At 39.9% G+C, this 22,024-nt stretch overlaps 2 protein-coding genes across 4 annotated transcripts in view; one reads left to right on the top strand and one right to left on the bottom strand.

Annotated features, from left to right (window-relative positions):
• Positions 1–22,024, bottom strand: part of LOC134803742 (synaptotagmin-7) — an 862,565-nt gene that overhangs the window by 299,207 nt on the left and 541,334 nt on the right. The window lies entirely within an intron of this gene.
• On the top strand, positions 11,446–15,996 carry LOC134803686 (uncharacterized). The gene has a single exon (XM_063776477.1). The coding sequence runs from the start codon at positions 11,561–11,563 to the stop codon at positions 15,890–15,892; it is 4,332 nt and encodes a 1,443-aa protein (XP_063632547.1). The 5' UTR covers positions 11,446–11,560; the 3' UTR covers positions 15,893–15,996.

Below are 22,024 nucleotides of genomic sequence, written 5' to 3'. Positions count from 1 at the left end.
GTAAGCGGCAACCGTAGCCCATGGATGCCTGTGACGTCAGCAACAGTGATGTTTTACAATTGTCGCACCTGTCACCGTGGTGAAATTGGGGCCAGGAATGATCTACACTTATATTTACTTCCTTAAAAACATAGGTTTTTAGAATGTTGACTACGGATTCGTATTAAGAGGCTTTTTAGGGTTCCGTACCCAACGGGACCCTATTACTAAGACTCCACTGTTCATCTGTCCGTCTGTCCGTATGTCCGTTTGTTCGTCTGTCTCTCTGTCACCAGGCTGTATCTCATAAACCGTGATAGCTAGACAGTTGAAATTTTCACAGATGATGTATTTCTGTCTGCCGCTAAAACAACAAATACTAAAAAGTACGGAACCCTCGGTGGGCGAGTCCGACTCGCACTTGACCGGTTTTTTGCTTCCGCTACGCTTGCTCGTTCAATAAGTCCAGATTTCCTGATTTTATCTGCGAACGTCAGAAAGAAATTTGAAATTTAACTACTTCTAGTCTTAAAATGTTAGATTTCAATTTCAGAATCCATTTTGTAATGTACCTACCTTCCTTCTGCAGAAGTTTCCCAAAGGAATTGGTGCCTTATTTTCTCTAGATTAAAATTTCAAAATTTTATTCTGTAAGTACCCATTTCGTAGACTTTGCATAAAAAATTAAAATTCCATTTAGAAAGTGGCAGATCAATTTTAATTGAATGGACTATTCTGTACGTTAAAAATAATTTCGGGATAAAAATCTTCAGATAAATTTCGTTCAGTACTTGACTAAGGGTCTTCAGGGAAAATTGATATTTAATTAGGGTTCCGTACCCAAAGGGGAAAACGGGACCCTATTACTAAGACTCCGCTGTCCGTCCGTCCGTCCGTCCGTCTGTCACCAGGCTGTATCTCACGAACCGTGATAGCTAGACAGTTGAAAATTTCACAGATGATGTATTTCTGTTGCCGCTGTAACAACAAATACTAAAAACAGAATAAAATAAAGATTTAAGTGGGGCTCCCATACAACAAACGCGATTTTTGACCGAAGTTAAGCAACGTCGGGCGGGGCCCAGTACTTGGATGGGTGACGGTTTTTTTTTGCCGTTTTTTGCATTATGGTACGCCCCCTTCGTGCGCGAGTCCGACTCGCACTTGCCCGGTTTTTTTTCGTTATCTACCTCTTCATCGCTCTTCCATATTCGTGCGATAGAGAGGCACATAGCAAAATTACGATTTTTTTGTTTTTCACGGTACAGATGTAGTGCATATACATAATTATTTTCCATCGTATTTTCACGGAAACGTACGAACGTGTCTTGCTATTTCAGCCAGTCTCGGTACAAAAAGTAATGCGTTGACTGAAGTAGTATGACAAATACGAATGTTTCCGAGAAAATACGAAGGAAAACAATTGTGCGCTACATCTGTAGTCCGTCTGTAAATACTTTCAGTAAATACCTATTTGAAAACGCGCCTTAGGTAGTGTAAGCCAGGGATGCGAGACTCCTGACTTCGGGCAAACTCGGCTCCGCTCGGCTCAGCATTGCTCCGAGCAAATATTATTGACACAACTTGACGTCCCTTTGCGTGCACGACCACAGATAAGATAATGGCTTGAATTTTGACAACCCTAAATAGCCGAAAGGGATAGTGCCATACATTAGGGATAGCACGATTCGACCCTGAACCGCTGTCAAACTTCGGTTTTGTAGGAAGTTTCCTTTCTATACGGTAGTACTATTATTTATTCTGTGGTTAAGCTTAAAAAGAAGGTACTTCGAATCCTTCCATGTTGGGACTTGGGTAGTGACTTACCTGAAACAATAAAAAAAAAATGTTATAAAAAGGAGTATATTTCATTATATTCTGGCAAACCTACTTCGTCAGTGGAAAAAGGCGCGAAATTAAAAATTTCTATGGAGGGTCAATTCTTCGCCCTTACATTTTTTACTGACGGAAATGGCTTGCCAAACTATAACTACCTACTTAGGTACTTACATAAAATAATGCATCTTACACTAAAATTTGCATGCTGCTTAGTCAGTTAAGAAAGATGAGACTTGAAAATGCAATCGCAAATTTATGATTATGATTAAATCTAAATGGTTATATTGTAACCGGCTAGCTAGAGCGGTAAATGAAAACTAGGTTCTTTATAGTAAATAATATAATATTAAAAAATATGTACAATAAAATAAACTAATTTCTGTCAGTACTTGAATCTAAACCAATAAAATATCGTCACTGGCCTTAACGTTCTTGAATCCCATTCTTTGTCGAACCCACGATCAACTTAGGCCGCGGGTGCGGGAATCAGCTTTGGCAACGCAGGCTCAGCGAGGTCCGTGGGTAAAGAAAAGCTTCAGCAGCAAACGTCCAAATAATAAGCAGCAACAGTAATAAGTAGCTCTTCAATTTAAAGGTAGAAGGAAGGGCTGGAACAATCGTACGTTCTTAGACTTGTAGTCGAAACCTAACCCAAGCCTTATTCCGTTACGAGAACCAGTGACATACATTTCGTACAAATAAGACTTGGATTAGGTTTAATTTCAACATAAACCTAAACTTAATGCTATATATACAATTATACAAACTTTACCTGCATTAGTGGCAGCCCTAGTATTAAACTTTATCACTAATTATAACCATACAGTCGCATTAAAATAATAATTACAGAATTGTGCTATATCCGACAACATTTCCAAAGGAAAAATTTACGAAGAAAAAACAAAAGACGGCGAAACCCTTAGTTTTTTATTTCCAACCGGCCAGGGCGCGCGGTGGCTGTACATGCAGGTTTGCCATGTTACAATATCAGTCACTGGATAAAGTCATACAATTTTATAGCTGTCACACATCGTATTAAGGCGGTCACAAAAAAATCAATAAAATTTTCTTTTGTGACGTTTTCAAAAAAAACTTACCACATTGTCGGTTGTCGATAAGGTTGATGTCAAATTGAAGCTATAATGGAAATAGCGCCTTATTGACATCCGACAATAAGTACCCTTTTGGTTGAGAATATGCTTAAAACCCTCAAGGTAACCACACCTTTACAGAACTCTGAGGGCCTACACGTTCGACGTGTTGCCTCTCTGTCGCACTTGTAAATGCGTACGTAAGTGTGACAGGGAGGCAACACGTCGAACGTGATTCGCGGTAGGCCCTCTGGTATCACAAACATATTACGTAATCTCTTTCAAACGACAAACACGATACAGTTAATCTCAAATCCCCGTATCCGAGAGATCCCCACAATCCGTCGTATTTGCGGGAATGAGGAACATGCAAAAAAAATTTTTTAAAGGTAAATACGTTCACGAGAATTCCAAGATGATAAAGAGGGCTTGTCAAGCAGATCAGTATATCTATATACATTTGTAAATCATTGGCAAGCATTGAAGTAAAACTGATGTAATGTTAATGCTTAGAAATAGAGGTATAAAGGAAAATCTCACTGTCTCGGGCGAGACTCGAACTCGTGAATCAGGATACTAGCTTACCGCTCTACCAACTTAACTACCAAGACCTACCATAATACATTATCCTTCATAATAATGTATTATGTATACGCCTTAGAGGGGCGCCCTGCGACATCTACCGTAAGCGTATTATACATATTGTATGTGCTACTCCATACGATGTATAATTAATTTTGTATAAAGCAAAAATGTTTAAAAAGATGTGACAATGCTTAGAGACAATGATCGTTACTAGCCTAGGCAGGACAAAAATAACAACAATAAATTAGTAGATCTAACTATCCTTAAATAGTAAAACGATTATAATATCAAAATTTAGGTACCTATAATAATATTGCTCGACATGTTTCACCCTATAACGAGGAACTTCAACGAAAGCACTCGTTGGCAGACCAGCGCCGCCCATCCATAATCTATTGAAGCGAAATATTTAAATTATGCGAGTGACCAGTTTTGATATTTTTAATGCGCAAATTGCTATAAATATGATTTTTGCATCTTCCCTATTTTTCCCACAATCCCCGCATTTGGGGGATTACCCCACACAAGTAAGTCTTTTCATAGCCGTATGTCTTCCAAGGCTTTCTTTAGAATTTAAAATTGCATTGAGATGTCTTTCCGGAAGCCTTTTGAACAAAATGCTGGATTCAGCTTAAATTGTTTATTTTTGTGTTAAGATTCTTCACAATATGTTATAAAACAAATACAAAAAAGTCCATTTATTTCAAGCTTCAAGGCTCATAATCAGTTTTTAAACATGTCGTAAAGAATTGAAAAAAAATATATACAAATAATCATTTAAAAATACATCTTAATTAATAGTATCACTATAATAATATACAACACCAACAACAAATATAAAAATTAAAATTGATAGTTAAATTGAAAACTTAAAATTGGTATTCAAAAAAAACAATAAATAATTGGGCATTTTCACTTAAAAGTGTACCATGTACTTTTTTTTGAAAATCCATCAACTTTTTTATTTCTACTCAGAATCACGAGGAGTACCGATTTAAAAAGTAAAAAAATGTGTCCCAAAAAAATTGACAGTTTTGAGTGACACACAAAATTTGTACGAAAAACTGAGAACACTTTTTTTCTTTGTCTCATAAAATAATACTCGTGATTCTGAGTCTAAATAACCCAAAACTTAGTGGTTTTTCGAAAAAAAAGTAAATGGTACCATTTAATCGCTCACGCTTATTGGTGCATGCGATATAAAGTGAAAGTCAGATGCGAGCCAATTACTAAAACGATCGTAAATGTCGTATCGAAACCAACTCAAAACCATAACGAATTGTTAAGTTAGAATAGACCTCTTGGGTAAACCGGTATCGTCTTGGGTCGTCCCATTCGTTTTTCGTCAAGTTCTTAAATTAGTCCTATTCTACTTTCGTCACCCATACTACATTCGTCACAATCGTCGGTGGCATTCAATGTAGAATGAGTGACGAAAGTAGAATAGAACTAATATAAAAACTTGACGAAAAACGAATGGGACGACCCAAGACGATACCGCTAAACCTGACATCTGACCGTATTTATTTACTTACTTACTCATTATTCTTTCAAGTAATGTAATCAATTAACCTCCACTTGCATAATCTCTTGCAAATAAAAATCTAAAAACTCGTTTAATTCCAAACGAAGGCTGTTCCCTCTAATTACCTTTGTTTCTAGATAAAAAAAAATATTAGACTTTTTCCAGACTGTTTCCACTGCAATCAATGTTTTTAATTAGCCTCTTTCGAACGATGGAAAGAAAATGTTTTTTGTGTACTATACTTTTTTCTTCATAAAATAAAAAACCGGACAAGTGCGAGTCGGACTCGCCCAACGATGGTTCCGTAGTTTTTAGTATTTGTTATAGCGGCAACAGAAATACATCATCTGTGAAAATTTCAACTGTCTAGCTATCACGGTTCGTGAGATACAGTCTGGTGACAGACGGACGGACGGACAGCGGAGTCTTAGTAATAGGGTCCCGTTTTACCCTTTGGGTACGGAACCCTAAAAAACATAACGTTTACGTTTTCTGGTTGAAGAAATGCCACTTTTGACACTGACAGATCGGTATCGTACCGCTGTGACTTCTTATAAGGATTATTCGAATCGGGCCTGAGCATCAATGACTTCTGCTTATTTTTTATTTAAACTTTATTGCACAAAAGAAAACGTAAGGCGAACTTAATGCCAAAATCATTCTCTACCAGTCAACCTTAAGGCAAAGCAGAGAGATTGTGGGCGGTGCTACTAATCACTAAAGCTAATCTGAAATTTAACATACATAAGCAACTTTATTCATCGATATTAAACGGTATATTTGAAATCGGTCCCGAGTCTTACGGCTCGATTCGGAATATGAATTAGATTTCTACTAGACTTCAACAAGTTACGATACGGATAATTTAAAGATATTTGTAAGATAGATAATATATGTCAAATTTGACGTTTCCGCGATTCTGGAGGTACTCTTGAACGATTTCGACAAGTTATGACTTAGATATCCAAGTCACATCTAGTCGATATCTAATGTAGATCTAGTTGATCTCTAAATCGTCTCAAGATCTTGTGATTATCTCGAAATCCGAATAGGCCTGTTAGTAACTTAAATAATTTTCAAGGAAATCATCCCATATAAGAGTCAAAATAGGGAAAAAGTTTAAATGGAAATGTCACTGTTCCAGACCAATTCAGCTGTCAAAAACTAGTAATAAGTAACTTAAACCATAGAGAAATATAGTAAGAATGGAGTGCTCAATCCATACACCAGTTTTGGCACCAATACGACTATTATTTTCGCAGTCGACGAGTAGCATCGAGTAGCGGAATTATCAGTACCGCTACTTGATACTAGAATTCTCTAGTGTCGCGACTCACGAAAATTGTATTGAACAACAATTTACAACTAATATTAAAAGCAGAAGTTGAAAATAGAGTTCCGGTAAATCCGGTTATAATATTAGCTGAAAATGGTTGAGCATTAGACTTTTCGGTCGTCGGAACATCTACGAGTATTGTCAAGTAGCAGGACTGATAATTCCGCTACTCGATGCTAGATGTCGACTATGAAAATAATAGTCTTTTGGTACTAAAATTGAAGTATGGAGTGAGCACTCTATGTATTTTTTTCTGTATGCTTACACCTTAATATGATGTTATTTAGACACCTACGGCGCGATTCGGGAAATGAATTAGAGATTCACTAGATATGAAATAGTAAAGATATGTGACGTTCCACGGCAAAAGGTACCACTGCCCCGGCTGAATATTGGAGCGGCGTTAATAATAGTGTAAGCACCAGCCGCCATAACTACTATTACTATTTCATATCTAGTGAATCTCTAATTCATTTCCCGAATCGCGCCGCTAGAGGGCTTAAAAGAGGCTTTTAGCCACTAAAGCAATGTGAGGCTTTAATCCATTGCTAACCGGATAAAAACGATGCTTTAAAGCTGTTTCAAATTGCGCAATACCGGCCATCCATCAGGGACGGTAATTACCGGATTAGGCTGGCTACAGAGTTAGGTGGGCCATTTTATTTAACACTTTAATGGTCATTATGTTGTTTCCGAGGTACTGGAATAAATGTGAAAGGGGGTTATCAGAAAAAATGGTACTATTTAGGTACTTTTTTTCGAAAAACCATCAGTTTTGGGTTATTTAGACTCAGAATCACGAGTAGGTACTATTGAATGAGGCAAAGAAAAAAAGTGTCCCCAGTTTTCCATACAAATTTTGGGTGTCAGTTTTGTAGCGGGGTCCATACAAAATGTATGTGAAAATAGGTTACAAAACTGACATTATATATTTGACACATTTTTTTTTCTTTTTAAATCGATAGTCCTCGTGAATCTGAGTAGAAATAAACCAAAAGTTGATGGATTTTCGAAAAAAAGTAAATGGTACACTTTTAAGTGAAAATGCCCAAACCCCTCGCGCCATATATATGTTTCATCGCAAGATTTGCGCAGCGCTTTATATCTTTTGTTCCCTTCTAATTTTCTAGCTTCAAGCCTTCTCTTAACACATTCACTACCAGCGACCCGCTATTCGGGTTCTCTGTTAGGCGCTTTTCGCTACATACGGTTTTTCCCTTGTTATCAGCTATGCTCGTAGCGCGTAGCTCGCGCTGGCACTGATTGTGTTAAACCATTGTTGATCGGATAAAACGATGCTTTAAAGCTGTTTCAAATTGCACAAGACCGGCCATCCATCAGGGACGGTAATTACCGGATTAGGCTGGCTGCAGAGTTAGGTGGGCCATTTTATTTTACACTTTGATGGTCATTATGTTGTTTTCGAGGTACCTCCTTCTTCCTCGCGTTATCCCGGCATTTTGCCACGGTTCATGCGAGCCTGGGGTCCGCTTGACAACTCCCATGATTTGACGTAGGCACTAGTTTATACGAAAGCGACTCCATCTAACCTTCTAAATTCTAACCCCGAGGGGAAACTAGGCTTTATTGGGATTAGTCCGGTTTCCTCACGATGTTTTCCTTCACCGAAAAGCAACTGGTATTTATCAAATGATATTTCGTACATAAGTTCCGAAAAACGCATTGGTACGAGCCGGTGTTTGAACCCGCGACCTCCGCATTGAAAGTCGCACGCTCTTACCGCTAGGCCACCAGCGCTCTTCCGATTGCTGATCGGATAAAACGATGCTTTAAAGTTGTTTCAAATTGTGCAAGACCGGCCATCCATCAGAAACGGTAATTACCGGATTAGGCTGGCTGCAGAGTTAGGTGGGCATTTTATTTAACACATAGATGCCCTAAAAAAGGACCCAATGGTCCTTTTTTAGGGTTTCGTACCCAAAGGGTAAATCCGGGACCCTATTACTAAGACTCCACTACTGTCCATCTGTCTGTCACCAGGCTGTATCTCATGAACCGTTATAGCTAGACAGTTGCAAATTTTCACAGATCATGTATTTCTCTTGCCGAAATACAACAAATGCTAAAAAGTACGGAACCCTCGGTGGGCGAGTCCGACTCGCACTTGTCCGCCACCTTTTAGCGCCACGATCCTCCTCCATCCTCAAAACGTGGCCGAGCCAGCGGAGCTAATTTTTGTAATAAATAAAAATTCGAAAAAAAAATCTAACGTAGAGCTGTGGTTGATATACAAGAAATTATGCCAAAATATTTCCAATAATGTTAATATCAACAGAGGCACATGACAACTACGTTTGTGTGAAAAGGCGATTAATGCTGGTGTATTGTAATTCGTTTTTTTAGCATTAGAAAAAGACTACGCGATCTTGACGTGTCTTTTAATTGAAAAACACTTCATAAAAATCAGTAACTATTACTTATGAAAGCAAAATAATGTAAATAATCGTGTATGATTCATAATTGTCACATATTTGCCGTGACTTATTTTTCACAAGTGTTTTTCAATAAAAAGACACGTCAAGATTGTTTACCTTTTTTCTAATGCTAATAAAAACGAAGTCACCGAATAAATAATAGTACTAATTAGGTACAGAAGACTCACTCTCTAACAAAACGCGTCTGTTACGATCAGCACAGATATGGCCGCTTGGTGACGATAGCGCCACGCGCGGCTTATGGCTTTCCCCAAAATTGGGGCGGAACGGATCTACTTTTAGCTACCTGTAGCAAAGCGACGAAATCGCGGAGTGAGCCACGGTTGACGAAGTATAGTCTGAATCCTAAAGGGGCCCACTGATTAACAGTCCGCCGGACGGTATCGGCCTGTCAGTTAGAACAAAATTTTGACAGTTCCGAACAACTGACAGGCCGATACCGTCCGGCGGACTGTTAATCAGTGGGCCCCTTTAAACACACCTTTTGCAGATGGCCGAAGCGCAGTCAGATCAGTAAATTCTCGTATTGATTGCGAGCTAATTACTAGCTTAAATTAAACCTCAAACAAACGGGCCGATTAACCTAATTCTGGAACGTTTAACTTATCATTTGGCGCGAGTTTCATTGCGTTCATTTAAATATTAACTGTTAATATTATTAGCCCAAACCCTCTCGTGCTTGAGAGGAGGCCTGTGCCCAGCAGTGGGACGTATACAGGGTGGAACATTTCTAGAGACTGAGCTGAAAGTGTAGTGTTATCTAAGTGATCTACAATCGAGTTATGATAATCGTAAAGCTGAATTAAAAAGTAAAACAAAATCATTAAAATGAAATATTTTTATATCAGTCACAACCCTACAAAGTTACTTACATTTTAAATTGACACATGTCATGTCATTCAATAGGATCTACTTGCTAGGGTTGAAATAAAGATTTTCGCACTAATGTTTAACAAACTGTATCTTAAAAACGGTTAGAAATATTAACGTGATTAATAAGTGAAAAATAAAGTACGTAGCCTAAACAATTCCCCGTTTGCGTAAAAAACCTTAATTTTGTTCCATCCGATATAGGCTAAATTATTTATTTAATATTATTATAAAAGGTGGACCAGAATGGTTACTGAGTGGGACCCATGGAAAACCATAGATTGATAGAAATAAAAACCTAATCTATCTAATACCTTTAAACGAGCAATTCTTGTTTATTTATATATATATTTCGGGGATCTCGAAAACGGCTCTAACGATTACAATGAAATTTGATATAAGGGGGGTTTTGAGGGCGATAAATAGATCTAGCTAGGTCTTATCTCTGGGCAAACGCGCATTTTTGAGTTTTTATATGTTTATCGAGCAAAGCTCGGTATCTCAGATATTGACCCTTGTTGCGGACTTCTTACTGAAACCTACATTTAGTTACCTTTTTACTCTTTACCTATATTCAAATAATTTGACGTTGTCATGGCGGCAGATTAATAAACATGTCAATATGGAAAAGTAGTATCTTATTTTGAAGAATGGTGAAAAACATATTATAAATAAATATAATACGCTAAAAGTAAGTATTGTGTTACCGGGCGTCGGTAACATAGTGGTCCTATCGAGCCGCACGATCCAGCGCCGCGCCGCCGTTGACTCCCCTACATATTGAACCGAACCGAACTGAACCATGTCGGGGCGAGTTACGAGGAGCCGCACTAAGAAACCAGAACTGGAACCGGGTACGTCTGGAGATAAGAAGGAACCGACCACGTCAACCCCTGTTAAAGAAAAATCGGATGTAGTAAGATCGAAGGCAAGTACTGTCAGCCAGAATAAATCGGAACGAAACCACACCATCCGATCTGATGTTAGTAGTGTACTCGTACAAAAAAAGGAGGCTGAACTAGCGGCCGCGAAACGACTAGCAGAACTGAAGCTAAACTTAGAACAAACCGTCATTCAGAAAGAACTGGAAGTAACGTTAGCTCGTCTAGACGCCAAGGGAAGCCATCGATCTCAATCCAGCCGAACTAGTCGAAGCCGCGTTCAAGAGTGGTTGACAACGGAACTACACGCCCATGAACAAGACGAACCAGCCCGTCGCTGTGAACCAGCGAACCATGTTGAACGTGAGCAATGTACCGAGCCGCCAAACGAGAAAAATGTCTGTGCCCGTCCTGATCCCCAGCTCTCAGACATACAACTTCTAGCTCGAGAGATAGGGAATCTACGTCGTCCAAGTGAACCAAAAGATTTGCCCTACTATAACGGAAATGTCAGTGAATGGCTTTCTTTTAAAGCCGCCGTCACAGACATCAAAGCCTCATCGACCGAAAACGAACTTATCTCCAAACTCCGACGTTGCTTAAAGGGTGAAGCTCGTGTCACTGTCGCCGCGCTTTTAGACACGCATGTCTCTGTCATCGAGATAATGGAAGCCCTAGAACTGCGATTTGGCTTACCGGAACTTATTCTACAAGAGGAAATACAGGCGCTCAGAGACTTACCTAAGATCGTTGACAATACAGAGCAGCTCAGCAAGTTTGCCTGCAAGGTTCGGAATTGCGTGTCAACTATCAAAGCCCTTAAAAAGCCTGAACACCTGCACAATTTGGAGCTTCTACGGACCCTGAAACAGAAGATGCCCCACCTCAAGACGCGCTGGCTTACATATGCTTCAGAACATGAGCACGATCACGAACCTGAACTTGTTAAGCTGTCAGAATTTTTGAAGAAGGAAGCCCAAACTACTTCAAAGTACTGGATGCACGAGACCACCCGCACCACAATAAAACCGTTACAGCAGCACAAGACCCATTACGCTATATCTGAAGATAGCGATTCTGATCTCGAACCCGAACCCTGCTATGCTTCGAATCAGACCAAAGGTCCCCTTGAAATATTGTGCCTATACTGTAATTCGAAGACTCACCTTCTCAAGAATTGTGAAAACTTTCTACGCCTGTCAATTGACGATCGATGGGATTGGGCGAAAGAGGCCAAGGTGTGCTTTAAGTGCCTAAGATCCAGACATCATAGAGAGAGCTGCCGAGCCCGCTCGTGTGGCATTGACGGATGCCGCAGGTCACATAATAGACTACTTCATTCTCCGGTTCCTCACCAGCCCGAAGTATCAGCTTGCGTACGTCCATCAACCTCGAACCCTCAACCTACCGGAATGGAGGCAGAAGGTGAGAAACCCCCACAAGAAACGACAGCTTGCAGCAGAACCACCAGATCTCAAGTTTTATTAAAGATCATACCTGTTCAAATCCATGGGCCAGTCAAGTCGAAATTAACGTACGCCTTTCTGGATGGAGGAAGTACACTCACGCTTCTAAAGCAAGACCTCGCGAATGAAATTGGCCTGAAAGGGATCGCCGAACCGTTGAGCCTGTCTGGTGTGAATACCACCTCCGATCATCGTGGATCTGAACGTCTCGACGTAGAAGTTACTGGGCCCTCCGATGTGTTACTGAAATTATACGACGTTCGAACAATAGAAAGATTGCCGATTTCGCCACAGACTGTTGCCAATATCGACAAATACGAGCACCTACAGGATTTACCCAAGACTGGTCTATGCTACGAGCATGGAGTCCCAGAGCTCTTGATCGGCCTAGACAATTGGCAAGCGACCATTACCAAGGAGGTCCGTAAAGGAAAGAGGAACGAACCACTAGCCACCCTGACTCCACTTGGGTGGGTAGTGCACGGATTTTCCCATTCGTATTCCAACGCCGTACACTTTGTAGGACATACTGACGAGGATCTGCATCGATTGATAGAAGACTACTTCAAAATTGATTCTCTAGGAGTCACGAATAAGCTGAAGTTGAATCAAGAGGATGAAAGAGCCATCGCAATTCTACAAAACACAGCCAGAAGGGTAGAAGATGGCAAGAGATGGGAAGTAGGTCTTTTGTGGCGAGAGGATAACCCTGTAATGCCGAAGAGCTTTTCCCACGCCGCGAAGAGATTACAATCTATAGAAAAGAAAATGGACAGAGACTCTGTGTATGGTCAAAAATACAAAGCAAATATGGAGAACTTTTTGAGCAGTGGGTATGCTGGACCTTGTGAGCCAATACAGTCCCCAAAGAAGTGGTATCTTCCTCATTTTGGCGTAACTAACATCAACAAACCGGGGAAACTTAGAATTGTCCACGATGCTGCTAGCAAAGTGCAAGGCGTGTCCCTGAATGACAAACTGCTCACCGGCCCCGACTTGCTACTTTCACTGTTAGCAGTCATTTTCAAATTCAGAGAGGGTGAGATAGCCGTGTCTGCAGATATAAAAGAAATGTTTCTTCAGATCCGCATAAGAGCAGAGGACCGCCCCGCCCAACGCTTTCTTTGGAGAGAATTTAACAGAAAAGGGCCAATGAAGGAATTCGAAATGAAATCAGTTATTTTTGGAGCAACTTCTTCACCGGCAACTGCAATATATATTAAAAATAGAAACGCAGAGGATTTTACTGAGGAACACCCGGAGGCTGTCGACGCGATAAAGACCCGATTTTACATGGATGACTATCTACACAGTTTCCATTCCGAAGAAACAGCTCGTAAAATCGCTAAAGAAGTTGCGCACATAAACAAAGAAGGGGGGTTTACTCTAACACAATGGGTGTCCAACAACGAAAACGTCATGAAAGACATCGAAGAGAGTAAAAGAGGCTCAGGAGGGGTAAATCTTGACTTCAACGTAAATGTCAAAATCCTTGGACTGAGATGGAACCCGTCCGAAGATACTTTTGGATTTAATTTAAACCTGTCAAAATTACCTGCAGAAATTATCGACCACACACGGAAACCGACGAAGCGAGAAGCGCTAAAGGTTGTGATGAGTGTGTTTGACCCACTCGGTCTTTTGACGCCTATCGTCATACAAGGAAAGATCCTTCTTCAGCAGATATGGCGATCAGGAATACGTTGGGATCAAAATGTGCAAGAAGCCGATCATCTTGTTTGGAAGCGTTGGATTGCTCGCCTTATTAATGCCTGTGCGTGTAGAGTACCGCGACCCTACGCACCAGAGCCTACTAGATGCACCATAGAATTGCATATCTTCTGCGACGCCAGCGAGAAAGCATACGCATCAGTGGCGTACTGGCGTTTCGTACGAGAAGATGGAAAGATATGGGTTGCGCTTGTCACCAGTAAATCCCGCGTGACCCCACTGAAACCAGTGTCTATCCCCAGGCTTGAACTTCAAGCTGCTGTTCTCGCGACGCGACTTGCTTCTACGATCGAGAAAGATCACGACACCATCAAACCAGCTAAAAGGTATTTTTGGACTGATTCCTCAGCCGTAATCTCATGGATTAAGGGAGACCCGAGAAACTTCAAAACCTTTGTTTCAAATCGGTTGGGTGAAATTGCAGAACATACGAGCACTGAAGAGTGGAGGTGGCTGTCGACGTCACAAAACGTAGCAGACGACGCCACCAGAGATATAGAAGATTTGAATTCCGATCACCGATGGTTCAAGGGCCCGTCTTTCTTATATCAGCAGCCTGAAACGTGGCCGGCTCAGCGCGCGGACACCGAGCCAGTACCACCAAACCTACTGGAGGTTAAGAAACCTACTTACAATGTCCTGCCAGTGTACGCATACACGACATGTTTGCCTGACATCAGCAGATTCTCCAAATGGCTGAGACTCATCAGAAGTACTGCATACGTTTTCACATTTCTGGAGAGTACTCAAAACAAGGAACGTACTGGCCTTAGATTAGAACATATAGAAAAAGCTGAAAAGGCATGGATTAAGCAATCTCAATATCAAAGTTTTCCGGTCGAATTGGAAGATCTCAGAAATAATAGGCCATGGGACAAGAACAGTCGCCTACGTGACTTGTCGTCATTCATAGACGATAATGGCGTATTGAGATTGCGGGGGAGAGCCAGCGCTGTGAGCGAAGTAGATCGGAACCTCATTCAGCCCATTATATTGGACGGCAAACATCCATACGTGAAATTACTTATCTTGCATCACCACGAACGAGCTAACCACGGAAATAATGAGACTGTTGTCAACTCCTTGCGCCAGATGTTTTGGATCCTCAACTTACGCCCTACAGTGAGGAACACTGCAAAGTCTTGTCAATTATGCCGAATACGCAAAGCCCAGCCGACACGCCTTCCGCTTGGAGATTTACCACCAGCAAGACTTGCACACCATCACCCACCGTTCAGCCACTGTGGCTTAGATTATTTTGGACCCATGGTGGTGACTATAGGGAGAAGACATGAGAAGCGATATGGTGCTCTGTTTACGTGTATGACGAGTAGAGCTGTACACATCGAGTTGGCTGCATCACTATCTGCTGACTCTGTTATACTCGCTTTGCGCAGGATGATAGCCCGCAGAGGATCGCCAATGGTTATTTACTCGGACCACGGCACGAATTTCCACGGAGCGGACACTGAAATCAGAAGGTCTATCAAGGCAATCGATCAGGGGTTGATTAGGGATTTCTTCCTCAATAAAGGCATTGATTGGAGCTTTATACCACCCGCTTCGCCCCATATGGGAGGCTGTTGGGAAAGGCTAATTCGTTCTGTTAAGAGCGCACTGAGTACAACCCTTAGAGAACAATGCCCAACAGAAGAAGTCTTGAGAACTGTGCTGACTGAAGCAGAATGGACAGTAAACTCCCGGCCTCTGACACATGTTTCGGTGCATCCAGATGACCGTGAAGCTATAACACCGAACCATTTACTCCTTACAGGACGAAACAACATGCCACATTTTGGAACTTTCACTGACAACGATCTGATTACACGAAAACAATGGCGAAAGGCCCAAAGACTGTGCGATGTCTTCTGGAATCGTTGGGTTCGCGAATACCTGCCGACATTATTACCCAGATCGCATGTCCGCGAGCGACCGAACCTAAAAGAAGGCGATGTGGTTGTTATCGCAGACCCCGGATTACCACGCAACATCTGGCCGAAGGGCATAATAGTTAAAGTGTTCACAGGTGCTGATGGACGCGTACGAGTCGCCGACGTCCGCACTGCCGGGGGAGTGCTGCGGCGCCCCGCTGTGAAGATTGTCCGCCTCCCGACTGATGCTGAATGCGCTTAGTCGCGCATTCCCGGGGGAATATGTTGCGGACTTCTTACTGAAACCTACATTTAGTTACCTTTTTACTCTTTACCTATATTCAAATAATTTGACGTTGTCATGGCGGCAGATTAATAAACATGTCAATATGGAAAAGTAGTATCTTATTTTGAAGAATGGTGAAAAACATATTATAAATAAATATAATACGCTAAAAGTAAGTATTGTGTTACCGGGCGTCGGTAACAACCCTAATCAGAGCCCCAACAATGAATGAATGAATGAATGAATAATATTTATTTCAGGACTAGTCCCATATTATGTTAGTAACAAGTTTATACTACTTAAATTTAGCAATACCATCATATAACAACCTACAAGACAAGACCACAGTGCTCTGGTCATTTGTGCTTATTGTTCTGAACTATTGTTTGGTTAATTTATTTGAGAACAAGGTAGGGTTAGCTGTGAACTAGGAGTTTAATTGTTAAATGTTCGAACGGACTATAGTTTAATGGGCCATAACCTAAAGCCTAGCTAGTCGGTAGTCGGCCTATGAAGAACGCCGTCCCGGGTTTGATTTCTGGTCCATTTATTTGAATGTTCATACTCGTAACAGATATTTGTTCCTAAGTAAGGGATGTTTTAAATGGATTAAATTAAATACATATTTATCAATATCTATCTGCTATATATAAAGGGTGTAAAAGTGACCTGCAATCATTTACAGGGTGAATATATATAGGATTGCAGCAAAAGTTGCTGAGTTTGATCTATACAGGATGGCAAAAAAATAACTGCATTCCCGTTGCCAGGGATGTTTTGGGATTATACTGAGCAAGTTTTACTATGGGACCAACCCCGAAATCGCGAAAAATTTTGTCTGTTTCATACATTTTAGCTGGTCCATTTTTTATGGGAGGGTAATTTTTTTTCGCGTTTTCGCGGTTGGTCGCATAGTAAAAGTTGCTCAGTATAATCCCAAAACTGCCCTAGCAACGGGAATGCAGTTATTTTATCTTAAATCCATCCTTGGGTCCTAAGGAACAATCCTGCGAAAGGAAATCTCTTGTTCATGCAACGCCGTAATTTAGGCCCAGCACCATCCGCTATACTGTGGGACTAGTACGATTAGATTAAGAGAGAAGTAGGTAAGAGAGTAATATAGTCCCATATTTTTACCGACCAATGAATAACACTCTCCAAACATAATTTCAACCGCACCGCTCCTATTTACTCCCCTGTTGGCAAAGCACATAACGCCTAAAAAACATTTTCACGCACCTGAAACACCTTTTAAAAAGATCTTACGCTACCCCATTTTCGTATAGAGATAGGCTGTTCACTGAAAACTCGACGAAGTCCCACACAAATCATACAAGACATTTATGGCCATAGCTCGGTGACACAGACTAAAAGACTATGCCTTCTATAAGCGTATGTAACGTTTTCGAACTGGAACTTTGGATTTCGAATTTTCGTTATCTTCTTGCTGGTTTATTTCGTGTTTTTTCTTATTTATGAGTTTATAGGTTTGGGCGTAAAATTGTAACGATCATGTTTTATTGTTATTTGTTACAGTAAAAAGATTAATAAAAAACCGGCCAAGTGCGAGTTGGACTCGCGCACGAAGGGTTCTGTACCATTATGTACCATATTGTACCATGTACCAAAAAACGGCAAAAAATCACGTTTGTTGTATGGGAGCCCGACTTAAATATTTATTATATTCTGCGTTTAGTATTTGTTGTTATAGCGGCAACAGAAATACATCATTTGTGAAAATTTCAACTGCCTAGCCATCACGGTTCATGATGCAGCCTGGTGACCGACAAACGGACAGCGGACAGCGGAGCGGAGCGGGTAATAGGGTCCCGTTTTTACCCTTTGTACGGAACCCTAAAAAGCGTGGTTACCAATTCAGCTTTTTTCATATAACATTATTTGAATAGGCAATTTTACTTTTCTTTTGTTGTAAATTTCGTGACAATTACTCTTTTGAAGTTAATACACAGATACATCACGTAATTTATACACCTATATTCATGGATATTCCAAGTTAGCACCCCGATTCGTACCAATGAATTTCTTGGAACTTGTGTACGAAATAACATTTCAATATTTATCATTCGTCGTTTTTCGGCGAAGGAAATCACCTTGAGGAAATCGGATGAATCTCAATAATGTAATGTCATGTAATGTCATCTTTTCCCCCTCAGTTGGAATGACAGGAGGCCAAGCTTCGATGACAATTGTACGTACATTGACAAACGTCAAACGAAAGGAAATAACGTATACGGCGGAGACAGATGACATGACGTATTTATCTATCATATTTATTTCCTTTATTTATTTTTCATCTTAAGTTAGGTTGTTTATAACATGAATATAAAAGTAAAATACAAAAGCAGTTTAAAAACAATAAAAATACATATAAACACATAATAAAAAACCTAGGGTGTCGCCAGCAGCGGGGCAGGGCCCAAGCTGCCGGTGGTCAGGGTCGCAGAGTGAGGAACCGACGTACTATACGCGCCGTGTCCAAAATTACCGCCGCCTTATTTTATTATTTTAATAAAGACAATAAATAATGGTTCAATCAACTTTTAACCTAGCCTACTTTTATTTAAGATACTTAATAATAAACATAAATTTTATCCTTTAACAGACTTTCCACATCAAAGGACAAACCTTATTAGCACAATCTATTTATAAGTACAAATTTATTAAATATTATAACATATTACATAATATATAAATGATTTTAATGAAATTTGGATAATATATGGTATGTTCCAAATTTCATTAAAATCTTATAATTTTTGAGTAAAATTGCTGTGACATAAAGACAGATGTATATGACGAAACTATAAGAGTTCCCTTTTTGGCATTTTTGCTACGAAATCCTAAAAGTCAGGTATATAAAAAAAGTAAAATCGGTTCAAAGCTGTTGTACCTACCTAAGTTTATTAAAAATAAACTGTGTATGTATTACAATGTAACTCCTACTATGTAACAATACTTATAAAATAATGTTTTGCGCATAACTTCTGCAAGAGCTTCACCAGACAAGAATTCAAGGCATTATCATATAAACTAGGTACTCAAAACGTTACTTTCGTACTGTAATTTCAAATACTTCCAGTTGCAAACTCCAGAACTTTTCAAAACAATAAAAAGTTAGGTTATTTGCTTACTTTATGCTTACAAAGATACCGAGGGACCGGTATTGTAACGTAGTACATTTTTCTAAATTTATATTAAGTATTATTGAGATGATTCATAATTAAAAGAAAAATACTTTTTCGTATTGCAACGTTTTTAACAGTGTCCGAAACAAACTATATTAATTGCACTTATTTGCATAATCTGTTGCATTCAGATGCACCTCTAGATGCTTATCTGTTGCCGGGGTTGTCATACGAGTAAAAATAACTAAAACTTGAGATATTTAGATTGTCACTCCAGGAAAACTTTGTATGATTTAGGTATGTTTTTCAGGTAAAAAATAATTTTGATATAAAACAAAACATAGAAATTACAGACTTACAAAGTGGCTCTGGAATGAAACAATATTAGATTTAATGATAAAAATATATTTCTTAGGCTCAGGAGTGAAATTGTCCAAACAATTCAGACAGAATTTTCGAAGGATTTGTGTCTTCAAGGGACTGCCACCCTACTTTTGTTAGGCCCTCAGGGACCTCCATATTGGAGGAGTTCATTCGAGAATGATTTGCACATTTGATTTGGGAACCCCTCTGGGGACACTCGCTCGCAAGAGCACAATTCATGGGAAGACCACACTTTCGACATGGTGGTCTGAAAGATGGAAACGGCTTGAGTCCTTCGGAAGCTCCACTGAGTAAGTACTAATTAAATTTCGTGGTGATCAACTCCACAATGGCGCGAAACGTTGTGGGTTTGTTCTTAACCAGGTTTTGGTTCTTTGCAGAGTGACTCCTGCTCGAGGGAAGGGAGCGCTCCGCCGACAGTCTTAGCAGCTTTCAGTGCGGTGAGCTAAATTTACAATTGTTTCGTTTCTTCTCTAGCGGCCATAAAGGGCATCGGCTAATATAACCTTTTCTCGGTTTACAGGAGCCGGGAATTTAAATTAAATTTAAATTAAATTTATTTCATCATTTCAAAAGCTTGGAAGTAAATTTATGAATATTGTTTGGGAGACCTCCGGGATCGAGGAATTAAGCATCCCATCTGCCTCTGCCACGTTTCACTGGCGCCCTGGGAATAAGCTTGCTGTAGGAAATAAGGGAAATTTCATGTACCAGGAAAGTTGTGAAATATTTACTGTGTTACTCACCTTTTTGTTTAGTGTTGGTTGCTCTTTATACATTGAATAGTTTTTAGATATCATAATTTGAAGATTTGATTGCAATTTTGCTGTTTTGCTGCGCATTTATTTGTTGTTTTTTGGAAGAGAAAGTGACACACACTTTTTGACCTTTTGAGGTTATATTGCCAACCGTAAAAAATAACGTGGTTTTGCACTTTGCACCAAGTATATGTTTTGAAATTTCACTGATTTTATATACTAAGTTTTGATTTCAACATTTGATGTGAATTTGTGTCGTTTTTAAGCATAAAATTGCAATTTAAAAGGGTTTTGTGCATTCTTTTGTCGGTACGGACTTATTACAAAGATATTCCAACTTCAGTACAAACAATTATTTTGAGAGTATTTGCTTACATTTATACTGTCAGCTCATTATTACATATTAAAAGTGAAAAGCATTGGATTTTGTTGGAAATATTACATTCTTGGATTTTTGTGGTATTGTTTGGAACCAATTTGATGGTAGCTTTCACTTTGCAAATTTAAAAAGAAAGTTGACGTTTGAAAGTGCACACCTGTCAGTTAGAAATCATTTTCGGTAGTAAAAATACTTTACTCATTAAGGATTACAGTTACATTATTTGTAGATTCAGATTGGTTTAAAGAAAATAGTACACTATTTAGTAGTATTTATTCTTTATAAAAACAATATAAGTGATACAGTCATACATACAAAACACATTGTTAATACCAGAATTTTCAATACAACAGTTGGCAAAATAGTTAAAAATGGAGCGCAGCATTCAATTTCACAGTCTTTTGAAGGATGAGTTGATTTATGAGGTTCAAATTCGGTCAGAAACTCCTGCAACCACAGTTGACGCTTTGAGAAAGCAACTTAGGTCTCTTATTTTAGAAGCTCCTAGCGAGGACATAGTGGAAACTGAACTGTCAGCGGAGTCGGAGCTAGGCATTGTCTCGGAGAAAGTGATCGATTTGGCTTCCATTGTTGACAAATATTGTGAGACAAAGGAGAGATATTCTTTAAGTCGCGCTAAAGCCCTTGGGTACCATATTTATCACCGTCTGGCCAGGGTTCAGCCGGAACGCAACCAGACATTGTTAGAACTGAAGACTAGTTTGCAATCCAAGCTTGAGACTTTATTGGCGAAGATTGAGGGTCCAGGTTCAGGTCCAGCAGCACCCAGTGGCAGCGCGGAGGTTTTAAATCCAAATCCTTTGGTCTCAGGAAGTAGTTCTGAAATGTTAACAAGCGGTATTAGGGAAATGCAGGTTCAGTGCTCAAGTGATTTGAATATTTCAAAATGGCAGGTTAAATTTAATGGTTTAACAGACCCGCGCTCATTTTTGGAGCGCGTGGAGGAGTTAAAGGAAGCAAATGGGGTTTCAGATGCCAAACTATTTAGGGCGGCACCACATTTATTTGTAGACTCGGCGTTGTTGTGGTTCAGAGGTGTCAAGGGTTCGGTTTCAAGTTGGCAGGATTTAAAGTCACTTTTATTAGATGAGTTTGTCCCCGGTGACTATGATTTTAGGCTGAGACAGGAAATTCAAGCTAGAACACAGGGGGAAAACGAACCCATCCATTTATATTTTGCGGTAATGTCAGGAATGTTTGCAAGATTAAAATCAGACTTACCGGAGGAGGCGAAACTGGACATCTTGTTGCACAACATTCGCCCACATTTTACTCAGCAGTTGGCATTGGTGGATATTAAGTCGGTCGCCGAACTGAAGGCTTATTGTCGCAAGGTTGAGTTTTCACAGCAAAGGGCGAAGTTATTTGTAGAACCGCCCAAGGTCAGCGAGCATACACTTTGTCGTGATCACGTTTATAA

The sequence above is a fragment of the Cydia splendana genome, chromosome 27 (assembly GCF_910591565.1).
Source record: "Cydia splendana chromosome 27, ilCydSple1.2, whole genome shotgun sequence".
Classification (NCBI taxonomy): Eukaryota; Metazoa; Arthropoda; class Insecta; order Lepidoptera; family Tortricidae; genus Cydia; species Cydia splendana.
This window is presented reverse-complemented; position numbering and strand designations above follow the sequence as displayed.